Here is a 13,156-nt window from a genome sequence, read left to right on the forward strand (position 1 = left end):
TACAGGATTTTACTTAATATGCCCACTTTGTAGAATTGTAGTAATATAGTCCTTAATCAAAAGAAATAAACTAGAAACTCTTTAAGATAAGTGTATGCATCTTAAAACCGTTCTTTCTATTTCAGGGCATGAACTTCATAGCTGGATACCTGATTCTTATTACAAAGAATGAAGAGGAGTCCTTTTGGTTGCTAGATGCTCTTATTGGAAGAATATTGCCTGGTATACTAAAAACATATATAGCTGTATTTGTATATTGGAGCTTGGCTTTTATGTTATCTTTGCATTCTTCTCCATTTATTTTTTTTTAGAGGTTTTAGATGTTAAAATGGACTTGCATGGACTGAAGGGTCCAGGAGACACAGGACAAAGGACAAAGACACAGCACACAGGCAGAACTTGTCTGTTTTATAGTCAGATCTTAGTCTTGATGCAGTGGTTTATGTGTATGTTAATTTGCAGTCTTACGTCTCACTCCCTACTTATACCTGTTAGGTAGATGTCTTCCTATAGCAGTACGATACTGGGGAACAGGACTCAGGAGGGTGTCTGGGGTTTGGCACTTCTGGTTGCAGAAATATGATATTAGGCACAGATGAAGCAGTGACTGCAGAGCAAAGATGGGAGATGTGCACAGTTTAAGCACTGAGCCTGAAGTAGGAATTCCCAGTGGTTTGACTGGAGGCAGCATGAGCTTTCTTCAGAGGCATTTGACAAGGTGGTGTTAGTTTCTGCTAGGCACGGCAGTTTCTGCTGTGTCCCTCACTTCTGAGCCGGGATATCTTGGGCACTTTACACATTGTGATTATGCAACAAAGCAAACAAATGTCAATCTCTGTCTGTGTCTGTACGTGAAGTTATCAAAGCTCTGTCACAATCACTGGTGATCTAGCCAGGCTGGTCAACGGAGTCCAGAGGGAAATTCAGCACACCCTAAGCTATAGACAATGTCTACATCTGGTCAGTTCAGTAGCTCTCTAGGTTCCCTTGCCTGGATCTCTGGGTTTGAAGGAGGTGTTTATATACTGAATTTTGCCCCATGTATAAGCTGAATCTTGCCACATGTCTGCTTCTGGTTTTAAAATACATCATATATCAGGCACAGCTATGTTTTTTACTCCTATGAAATCCATTTGGGAATACTCTTTCTTGGGATTTAATTATAGAGGAAGAATGGTTTCATCATGAATTCCCCTTAGCATTGCACAGGACTGACTACAGCTACACCCTTAATGTAAAGCCATACTCAAAACGGAAGACTAATTTTTCTATTCCCTATTAGCCCGGTTTTGCTTTTGAATAGATCTTTATCCCAAATGGTGAGAGGCTGAATTCAGTATTACAGTGTCAACTAAGTCCTGGTCAAGGACATCAAGGTTGATACTTTCATTTTTGATTCTTTCTGTTCTTGTTTAAGATTAAACAAGCAAAAAGCGTATAATTTTTGGTTCCTTATTGAACAGAAGATAAAGACTTTGAGAAAGAAGCAAAAAGAGCTAAGCAAGTCTTTTACTGCTTTTGAATGACTGTAAGAAATTATCTTTTACACTAAATACACCCTATAGGAACCCAGGTTCTCCTTGCATGTGAGCAGAGTGGTTGGACTTCATTTGCACATTGAAAGAGTAGAGACAGTCTGGGAGTGCTATGGCTTGTTGAATCAGTCTGCAAATATTTGAGGGTTTGCAGCCTTCAAGTTTACTTTCAAGCTATAAAAATAGTCTAAAGAATAATCAACTGTGTTGCTTTTGTTCAGCTTTGAGAACTATAAGCTGTGCAAACAGGTAGGAGACTTGAGGGCTGCTGTCTACCACACGACCTGCCACTGTCTGCCATCACTGGATGTCTTTCCATTTACATCACTGTGTGAGGGATAAGGCCCTCAGTAAAAGGCAGGTTTCACTGCAAAGTGATGTGTGACAAATTTTGCTGGTAAATCTTTTTAATAGTCTTGTATGTTTTTATTTGGGGCAAGGGAGTAGATTCAGAATTCTTTATTCATTGCTTTTGATAGAGAGCTTCCTTTAGTTGTTCTTGTATATCCTTCTATACTTTGATGCTACCTAAATGACAGAAGTTGCTCTTGTTTTTCCTTCTTAGTTGTTGAACTTATCTGATGCCAGTAGCATTGGTGATGAGAAGAAACTCATAATGTAAAAGGCAATTACTGTGTGTAAAGGAGATGTACACTTAATTGTATTTATAGATATATTTTTACTATGCTGTTTGTAGATATATTTTTACTACCCTGTAACAAGAGTCTTGTTACAGACTTTGGCCTTGGTTCAGCACATCCAATACAGGCATCCGTCTGAGGTGCTGAAGTTAGAAACACGCGTGCTTATGTTTCTTTGATAGTCAGTGAGGAAGGGGATATCTGATCAGAACTGCTGATCTGAGTGTGCCCCTTTCCCCTCCACAGTCAGTTTTAAGAGAGCTTGGGGTGTTCCTTCCAGCTTGCGTGCCTCAACAAGAGCACAAGTTAGGGTAGTATGAATCTTCTATGTAGTAAAAATATTTGTATTAAGTATACAGGCTTAATTGTCAGAAAATGTGTTGCTGATGCTTCCCCTCCCCCCTTTTTTTAAAAAAAGTTTTCCCCTTTTATTCCCACTACCCTCCTATATCATGCTTGAGTTTTACCTTTATAAAATTCAAAGCATGATGGATAAAATTATTGGCATAATTTCAGTGAAATACTGTGTGTGTATATGTGAGAGAGAATATCAGTCAGACAGACTGTATCCATAAACTCAGGTAAGTACTAGCCTTCTGTTAAAGGTGCTAGGTACAGCACATTTCAGTTTAAAGCCCTGTAATTATTTGTTGGGGAAGCAGAGAAGCATACGTTCTCCAGATCTTCAGAGGGAAAAGTAGCAATCATTTTTTCTTGAATGTGAACAGTTTGATTAGCCAACATTTTTCCTTTGGTTTCATTGATGCTCTTTTCTTGATCTGTTTGCATTATAATCTACATGTTTTCCCCTTTCATTACAACAGCTATGCCTCCAGGTCATGTCCTCATTTCAAGTATGTTCTGTTGTTGCTGGTTAAATCAGTGATGATTTAGGACAGTTTAGAAATCCCTTCTCTGCCCTCTGCAGTGTCCCTATGAATGCTTCCTTCCCCTTGCCCACAAGCATTTAATTACATTAAACAGCTGCTCCAGTACCTTGATGCTGACAGCATTCTTTTGGTCAGCAGATGAACCAAGACAGCCACAGATCAATGTCATTGATTCAAAAATGTAGAATGTGACAGATGGGGGCATTAGTGGCAGCTTTCTGGGGAAGTGACAGAGAAGGGCTCCCAAAGCTATGACTTGCCTCCCCACTTGTACTGGTTTTTAGGTCTGGGTGGAGGAATGTACCACAGAATATGATGCAGGTGTGACTGCTCCACCCAGTGACAGAAGGGGGACAATTTGGGAGTAGGACCCCATCAGCAGAGGTTCTGTAGCTGAATTGTTCTGTTAAACTCAGATGGAGTTAGCACAGTAGGAAGAGCAAGCCAGCAAAAATCACGGTTTGGTTTGTTGGAGTTGTGTGCGTGCCATTCACCTGTCTGAACATAGCGCTGCTGGATGAGGACAGAAAGATGCTGCTTCTGCTGAAGGCAAGCCCCTAGTCTGCTCCCTTTTGTGTCTGTCAGCTGCTCAACCAAGGATTTGGAGGGATTAGGAGTGTATCTCATTTAAACACAGCAAGGGGAAAGAGAATTATTTGTTTAACTGAAGTTTTGGGTGTTACGAAGATCTTTTATTCCCAGGTTCATTCAAAACAGATGGCCGGAGCAGACGGTGTTGCCCACAATTTGAGCTCAGAGTGGATATGTCTGCAATATGTATTCAGCGTAGCTCTAGTGTTTCTGTTCTGTTCATCACTCTGCTTCTTGTTGAGAAATCTTTTTGTTCTGGTGAAGAAATAATTGGGGAGGTTGCTTTAGAAAGCATCAGGTAGGTGGGAACTTTTAACTGTGGTACTTTGGTGTGTAATTTAAGGAGCATATTTTGTCATATTTTACATATTTGTGATCAAATGGTGAGTTTAAGAGAAGAAAAACTTGACAACTTGAACTTGCTTTAGCATGACAGTTATGCTTATATATAGCAGAACGATTTTTCATTTTCTTTTTCCGCTCACTTCAGTGGTTCTCAGTCTGAAAGCAGCAGTGTTTATCAAGGTACACTCCAATTAGTCTACTGGACTATTATACTGGAGTTACTTACACTTACTGAAAACCAATTGTAGAGTACTCCTCCAGTGATTGAGAGGTGTTATGACTTCTGTACTAGCCTGTTCATGGCAAATTTTTTATCCTTTTATTCTTGTGCCAGTGATGACTTTTGGGGGTAAAAAAAGTCTCCCTCTTGTGCTTACCTTTCATGTATTTGTAGGATACAGACAATTCATTTTACAGTTCTTCTGTATTACTAAGATGCTACAGTCAAACTCTTCTTGCATGAAACTCTTCTCTGTTCCTGTTTTAGCCTAATAATTATTTTGTGTGCTTGTTCCAGTTCAAATTTACTTTTTTTAAACTTGATTACAATGGCACCCTTCTTTTTCCAGTGGAAAATTTGCTAGTGCCTTGTGCAGTGGCATTATTTCTCTCTTTTCACAGCTGAAAACGTTTTATTTGAGAGGGGAAAAACTGTAGGATCTTCCTTGTCTTTTTTCCCTTGTGGCACTCTGGTTTTGATTTGTGATCTCAGTAATAATGTATATGCTATTGTTCCTTTCTCATTGTCAACAGATGCTTTTTCCACAGCTTATAGGAATTCATAACACCTTCTCACTGAACTTTATTTGCATGTTCTTGTCCTTGTTATTATAAATACCGCCATGTCTCTCTTTACTCCAGTCTTTTCACTATGTTACTCTGTTGTGCCTCGTGTATCGATGTGGGACAGTATCTCCCGGCTTCAGATTGTTAACAAATACCAGATTTTTCTTTTTCTCCATCATTGTTAATACATTTCTTATATTGGGTGTAGTTTACAAGCATTCTTCAAGGATCAGTCTAACAACCTCCCTTCAGCCTGGTACTTCTTAGCCTTTTGTTTTTTAAAAATTTTACCCATGTGTACTGCCTGGTGGTTTATCAATAATTAAAAATAAGAACAGAGTTTTGAATGATGTAATAGTCACAAAAGTAGTAGACAGCACTGAACTAACTGGCATTATCTGCAAGAATACAAGGTGCAATGCAGGATACCACTTTGGTGGGTAGCTTAGCGACTGCTGGTTAAGGCAAATGTCTGCATGTTGAGATAATAGATATCTAACATGTTTGTTTTGAGCTTTCTGTGGTTCTCAATTGTATCAGCCACAGACTTAAGGGTACTGTTGCATAAGAGATTAGGTGTAGTAGTAAACATGAATGTTTGAACTCTATAATAACATAGTTATGTATCAAACTCTTGTATATCCTTCTCTTTCAAATGATTCATATGATAAAATTCTTTGAAGTCCCATCATACAGACTTCCAGGTTTGAAGGGAAGAGCCGCTTGAGAAATGCAGAATGCTGTGTTACCTTTACAGTATTTCTGTTTAGACTGCTTGCTTTTAATTGCAGTTAAGCATGTATTTATTTTGCTCTTGTGTCTGAATTTATTTTAATACTCTGGGTATTGCCAGCAAACCTCTGAATGCAGAACTGGCTAGGCAGCTGTGTCTTTTAAGATGCGCTTCTCCAAAGCAGGGTGGAACTTTGTTTCACATGAAGCATTTTATTCAGCTGTGCAGCTAAAAGATAGTGCTAGACCTGAATAGTAGTAATGTTGAGCTGAGTTTACAGCCGGTGAAGGAGACTTTGATGAAAAACATGTCCTTTCACAGAGAAGACTTGAGCACTACAGCCATGTGCCTTTGGGGTGGGAAAGCTCCTTGCAAGGCTAGGCATAACATGCATGACCTCATGTTTGTTTGCAAAATAGTTTTTGATAACCAAGCTTTTTTTATAGCACCATCAACTCAAATTTCAGCAGATTGATCGGTTCTGGCCTGTTTTGTTATCTTCCTCTTCTGGTAGCACCCAGCTACAGGGCCATGAGCTGGCAGAGAGTTCCTCTGTGATGGCATGTGAAGCCATAGCAGTGGATGCCTCTGACATCACATCTACTGCTAGGAGAGAGGAACACTTGACTGGTAGGAGTTTTGAAATATGGGACCCCAACATGCTTTACTGTTAAATAGCAGCCATGATGAAAGCATTAATCTTCGAACATTAGAGATTGGTTGTATTTACCTAGGAATTAAGTGTGCAGTGTCCTGTTAAGCTGAAGGTGGAATGTAGGAGTCATTGTGTGCCTGTATTTAGAAACCATGATAAGCCTGCAATGCTTATTACTTACAAATCTGAACTGCTAGGGGATTTAGGAAACTTGAGCAAGCAGGAAGTAACTGATGTATTTCTTCTTTAAAATTATACATATATTTAGACTTTTGGAATAATTTATTTCCTGTATGTATTGTACCCCACCCCCAATCACAAGCCTCATCAGTAACAGTATTTAGTAGGTGTGCTTTAGGTATCTGGGTAGAAATCTTAGTTTTGTCTAAAAAAGAAGTTTCCTGTACATGACAAGAATATACGTGTTGTTAGCCTTACCATGGTGAGGAAACATGCTAAGTTTCAGGTATGCAGCAAAAGGACCCATAGTGTTTTAAAATGTTAAAGAATATTGTGTTCCTTGGTATGGCTGTATTTACACTAGAATCGGGACCTAAATGATGACTTCCACTCAAAGAAGTCAAGTATGCCTCTTTCCTTCTGGCAGGCAAGCCTTGTATTAATGTAATTCCATTATGTGGAACTTGAGATCTTCAGAAGCCTCCTGTGGCACTACTCTGGACAGGACTGCAGCCTCTGGCTATCTGTTCAAGCAGTGATATTTGCCTGTTTATCTCCCCAGTAAATCAAAGTTTCATCCATTTCAAAAGCCACCAGCAAAATAAACTTTTCAAATGAAAATTTAGTTCAGTTAGGACTGACCAAAAGTAGAATTCCCTGGCTGTGTACAAAGGAGGAAGGTAGGTAGAGTGGTGGAAACCCAAAAGTGTGGGTTTGCGGGAGGAGATCCCCCCTCTTCTTTTTTTTTAATGTGTAAAAACTAGTTAGTGGCCAAGTCTTAGCATGCAGCATAAGGCTTACTTAGTTTGTGCTTTATGTTTTATTGGAATAGCCATGTTGTAGGGATGTTTTATTTTTTTTTAGTTTTAGCTAATGGCTCCAGTTGTGAAAGCACTAATGTGCACATGTGGTATTGAAACTATAGTTTTGACAGAGCTGTCTCCATGATGAAAGGATTATGCTGTTTTAACTGTATAATTAAAGTGGCAGAGGCACAAAGCCAGAGTGAGTAGCACATTTTGTTCCTCATAGCATTTTTTTTTGACCTTCTAATGGTCAGTCAGGGCTCTACACATTCAATTAAAATTTTAATCATGCAGCCTTCATGAATATGTCACTTTGACAGCAGGAAGCATAATATAATTGCTGACAAATGTATAACGCTGTTAGGGGCACTCAATGTAGATCCTAATATACAGGTTTGTATTTTAACTTGTAAATCCCCGTAAGATGTATTCATATGCTTGTAGTAATCCATGTGTTAAATGCCAGGACTCATAAAACTGGAAATGTAACTGGATTTGTTGTACAAGAAGCCAGCTGAGGAAACGATAGTATTTCCTCCCATTCCCTCTGCAGCAAACTCATTTGGCTAGAGCTTGTCTTTGTGAAAGGTCCCAAACTTGGTCTGAAAGAAGAACCCTACTGGCACTCCTGGTAGTGTATTCAAGCTATAAATCACTCTTATTTAAAATGTTTGATATACTTCTTATTGGAATTTATCTTGTCCTAACTTGTAGCAATTACTTCTTTTTAGACTTTCTCTTACTATATTGAAAAGCCCATAATACCTAGGGTGTTTTCTCAATGAAGTGGTCAAGTTTGCTTTTAATTTTCCTTGCATAAATTCTACAAATAGAGAAGTTCTTTACAGAGCTCAATTTTTGTAAGTAGTATTTGTAACCCTTTCTTTCACATCCTTTCCAGTTCTTCAACTTCCTGCCTTAAATGTGAATATCAGAGCTGGACAGTTTTCTAACCTCAGGTTTGCTAATGTCATATACAGAGATGACATACTCTCTCTGTCAGTAGTGGAAATATCCAAGGATTACTTTGGCTTTTCCTGAGCTAAGATGTGCTTACTCTGGATTTATCGTGTTTGCAACTTAAGATACTGCAAAAATTGTTATTTTAAATTGCTCAACCATATTGTCAAGTTTGTTGGTTTTTTTTAATACGGAATATTATAAAGAAGCACTGATAGCAGGCTTTGATATTGTTTCAAAATATAGTATAATGCATATGTAGCATAGGTGGCTATGTAAAGAATGTGTTTGTGAAGGGAGATGTGCTTTGGGAGTAAAGGAAATTAAATGAAGAAAATAATGTGCAGAGCACAGTGGTAACTTTTGTCTACCTAAATGTACAAGAAGTGACTGTTCGGTTTCAGAGAGATGCTTGGGAAATACAACCTTGGTTGATACATGTGTTTTATGTTCAAAAGACTTGAATGCTTTACTAAGCTTTCAATTTATGGCTAGTGAAAAAGTCTCATTTGTTCCTCTTGTAGTTTTAAAACCTGTTGCTTCAAGATTAAAGTTAATTCTCTTGTTAGCTTCTTCAAGCTTGAAATAAGAGGATTGTGGCTTTAATTCTCTTCAGACTGAAGTGTTGGATTGGTTTCCCTCTCTAAATAACAGGCTAGAACTGTATGTGTCTGTCCAGCTCTGTATTTTAAGCCTCCTGCTTCTGTCCCAGTCTTTTAAGTAAGGTGCTCAATCTGTAGTGTTCTTGTAAAGAGCTGAAGAAAATGTAACACTGGGGTGATTCTTAAGTGCAAGAGAATATCAATCCTGTGTTTTGTGCTGAAGTGTTAAGAATAATCTTGTCAGCATGGTGAAGTGATAAAATCGCCATTCTTCCTAATCACATAGAGGAATTAAAAAAGCCACAGATCCAGGAATCCTTATTCAGCTGAAGTCATCAGTCATTAAGACTCACTGTACAATTATAAACTTATTTTTACAAAAAATAAAATAAAGTCTGTTTCCTCTGCAGGCATGATAAGCAGTTGTGGTAATCTTCAATGCTTTTTCATGAATTTCCTTTTCATTTGAGGAAATTGATGTTAAAAGTCTGTCAAAGTGAGTTTGTGAATTAAAAGCCTTGGCTCCTGGGACTACCATCAACCCAGTAAGCTGCAGCCTTCTCCAAAGGCTTTTTCTGCAACTCTTTAGACTGCCATGATTCATAGAGTGCAATGACTGGAGTTGGACCAGGCCGTTTGGAAACAGCTGAGTGGTGAATAACCTGTATCCATTGGTGTCTATCACCTCACTGATACTATGAAATAAACCACTATCCACGAAGGGAGCAATTCCAATGGTAGTGGATACAAAGAGGGGGGAGAGGGAAGAAAGGAGAATAGGCCAACAGCATTTTTTGCTCAGAGTTATATCTTATCTGTACAAGAGTGCTTTGGTAGGTATAACTTTAATCTAGACTAGTTTTTAATGATGCATATATCTCTACTGAGCAGCACATAACAGAGTTAGTGTTTAAACCAAAAAATAATAAAAAACCTAGCCAGTTTAGTTCTCCATAACTAGAATGTCTGAAAGTAGCATTTGTGCTTTCTAACATGCTGCTAACTTCAATTTGTTTTCTCTGAGAGGTTACACATGGAGTACTTAATATATTTTATCTCTGCCTTCTGTAATGTCTGGAAGGATATCATCTTTGCCTTTCTCTCCATTGTCTTTATAATTAACAAGCATCCTTCTTCAGTTTCCAAATGGTGGCTACTACATCTGCTCACAATCCCACTGTGCTGTGTGAAATGCAAATAGGAAACCAAAGGGCTCTTTCTGCTCCACAGGATCCATTTTTCCAAGTTTGGGATCAGAAGCAAAAGATGAATACAGGCAGATGGAATCATGTAGAAACCATCAAACACTGCCTTTTTGTGCTTGATAAAAAGGCGTTAATAGTAAATAATTTCTCAGAATACTGTTATTCTAAATTTTGTGTAATCTCAGTATCACAACCAATAAGCATCCATAAAATGCTTGCATTCAAGGTAGTTCTGCCATCCAAAATGAATTGTGGTTTTTTTGTTTGTTTGTTTTAAAGCTAATATTTAATTGTGAATGATACAGCTACTGCTGGTTCAGGTGTGAGTTTACTACCTCAGGACAGAAATTCTGATTCAGTTTGGTTCAATGAAGGAAAAAAAAATATGGCTTGAGCCTGTTTTGAGTTGTTTTGTTTATTTGTTGGATTTCTTCTCAGTTCCGTGGAGGATTATGAACTTGTGTTTTAAAAATAACATAATTAGGAGTTCAGATTGCTGCTTAACTACATATCTGCAGGATATTGCTTTGGGCAGGACATCTGCAGGGGGTCACTTTGGCCTGATATTGCAAAAAGATTTGGCAGTACTCTTGGTTTTCCTCCTCTTCCTGTTGTGACTATGACTTTCTGATTTCCTCCCAAACATAGGTCGTCCAACTTTTTATGCCAGGCTCATGATGTAGATTTTTACAGGACCTGTTGCACCTTTTTGGACTATCCCATGGTAGAAATACAGTAGCAGAACATTGCCCTGCCTTCTTGGACAAAGCAGGCTGAGAGTTGCCAACAGGGAGAATGAGCGAGTCAATAAATTGTGTAGGAGTAGCATAAATGGTATTTAGATGCTCTGAAGGTGAGAAGGGACTGCTATTGTAATCTAGTTTGACCTCTGTAGCTAAAGTGATGAAACTCCTTCCATGTGTGTTGCATGAAGTTCATAAACTCAGCTATGATAGCATATCTTTTTGGAAAGGAAAGCTTTGTGCTGCCAAGGTTATTTAAAATAATCCCTCTGTTCAGTAACATGCAAACAGTTAAGTTTTATAGTGAAGGATTTTTTTATAGGATTTTTTCCCACAAAGGCACGTGGTGGAATCTGTTTCTGTTTTGACTTGAAATGTAGAACTTGAGTGTTTTTCATGAAGCTGGCCAATCTGTTCATGGCAACCTCTGCTTTTGTCTGCCAGCATTGAGGCCTGCTCTATTTGTCTCTTCTGGATTCCAGTGAAGTCTGGTAGCAAATGGTAACGTGAATCTACAACAAGGAGACATTTTTGAATGTTGCATGTTGCAATGAACCATTTTTGCTTGTTTGGGGGAGGAGAGAGAACATTAATCCCCCTCCCCTGCCATGGCTCTCATGGACATTATATTCTTGTGAATAAAATACTTTACATTGCTTATGACTATGAGAAAAGTTAAACCAGCTAATTTTTAATTTTTCAGTTTGGTTAAATAAATTGGATTGCCAAGACAAATCACTGAGTTTGTCCCAGGCTGGGTTATATACACTCTTGAAATAACAGTTAGAAATGCTGGAAGATAAGCAGCAGAGCTGAGGTCTTGTCTTGGGTATTTCTATAATGGTAAGAATTCATATCATGTTAGTTCCAGTAGGAGTGTTTATATTTAACCTGACATATGCACAAAAGACTTAAAGGATTCTTTTTCAACTTCTGCAGCTCTGACTTGTAGAGGTAATTCAAGGCTGTAAGAGTACTGCTTCTTAAACTTTTATTTTTGGAACCTCTTAATCTATTTGTAACGGAGAACAAGGTCATACAGTCCCTACAAGCTTTATCCTTTTTCCTGCAAATCTCATTACTGCTCTAGAGCACAAGCTTAGTCCTGGACATCCTGGTAGGATTCAGAGAAGTGCTAATTATTGTGACAGGGAGACAGTGAAATGTAGCTTAAGGAATAGCTCTCTGCCAGATGCTGAGCCAGAACAGTGTCAATCTCAGTGACAGCATGCCACAGTCAGTGCAGTGTTAGTTACAAAAAGCCCTTTAAACAAGGAAAAAAGTCCCTTCATCTAGTCGCCCGTCTTGTACAGTAGCAATAAAATACCTGGGAGTTGGTGAAGCTGGCTTTTCCTTTTTGTTGCTTGACTCCAAGAGGAAGAGAAGCTGATGATCCCGGCAGAGCTGCTCTTTGGGATAAGGACTTTGAGGAAGGGGCACTCGGTGAGGTGCTGCCTGCATTGCCCTTTGCTACATTCTTGGGCACTGCTAAACTTAGCAAGAACTCCACAGGCAGGCACCAGGAATGACAGACTAGGCAAAGCAGGTACACGTGGGAAAGCAACAGGCAAAGGAAAGCAGAGAGGAAAGTAAGGAAAGCCTAGGACCAGTTTACAAAAGAGCTTGGAGACGTGGAGTTTCCTATTGGAAAACTTAATTTTCATCTAGAGATTTTTCTGGAAGTTAATAATAATAATTTAATAGTAGAACATAATAATTTATAATACAATATTTCATTTGTTGCCTTCCAGAAGAAGATGCGATGAAAAGTAATGTAGTGCACAATCACCTAAATGTTAACGTTATCACTTCTGTTTGACGATTTGAGGAATAAAAGGAAGCAATCTGGCTATGTGTTTTTTCAGGAGGATGATACATAGTCAGAGGACATTCCTATAACCTAGATCAATAGATACATAATATAATTAGCCTATATATATATTTTTTTTTTTAAATTGGTAAGTGGCAGAGTGACAGCAGTTACTGACTCGGGTCGGTTCTGGGTCATCAACTGCTCAGTATTTTGCCAGATTATTGAGAGGGAAAAGTAATTAATACACTAATTAAACGTGGATGGTGAAAATCTAGAAATTTCAAATAATGTGTAAGATAAGATATAGAAGGAACATAAAGCTAATGTATTTTGATGGTAGGTGAGTAAAATTAATTTGCTGCACAGTATCTTGTGAAAAACAGCTTTGTGGTGAGGGGAGGGTTAGGCTTGTTTATAAACAAGGATATCTTGACTTTAGGGAGAGATTCTGGGCAGAGCAACCAATTATAAAACATGAGGAAAATAGGGAACACTGAAACGTTTGCAGCAAGAGAGAGGTGCAGGATTTTTGCTGTGGGGACATTTCCAGAAGGTCTAGGGACCGGGCATCCTTAGCAAATAAGAACAGAATAGAAGAGCCGTGTAGGTTAAATGTTCCCAAGCACTTAGGCACCAAACCAAGTTGCAAAATCATTTCCACTAGTGAGACC

The 13,156-nt window shown here is 38.5% G+C and overlaps 1 protein-coding gene across 3 annotated transcripts in view; it reads left to right on the plus strand.

Moving 5' to 3' along the window:
- The window catches only part of GRTP1 (growth hormone regulated TBC protein 1), a 38,980-nt gene that overhangs the window by 19,765 nt on the left and 6,059 nt on the right, over nucleotides 1–13,156 (plus strand). For all 3 annotated transcript variants that reach the window (XM_074815241.1, XM_074815239.1, XM_074815240.1), the window contains one exon: nucleotides 126–222. In XM_074815241.1, coding sequence (XP_074671342.1) covers nucleotides 126–222 — 97 coding nt within the window. The remainder of the gene's footprint in view (nucleotides 1–125; nucleotides 223–13,156) is intronic.

The sequence above is a fragment of the Strix aluco genome, chromosome 2, assembly GCF_031877795.1.
Source record: "Strix aluco isolate bStrAlu1 chromosome 2, bStrAlu1.hap1, whole genome shotgun sequence".
Classification (NCBI taxonomy): domain Eukaryota; kingdom Metazoa; phylum Chordata; class Aves; order Strigiformes; family Strigidae; genus Strix; species Strix aluco.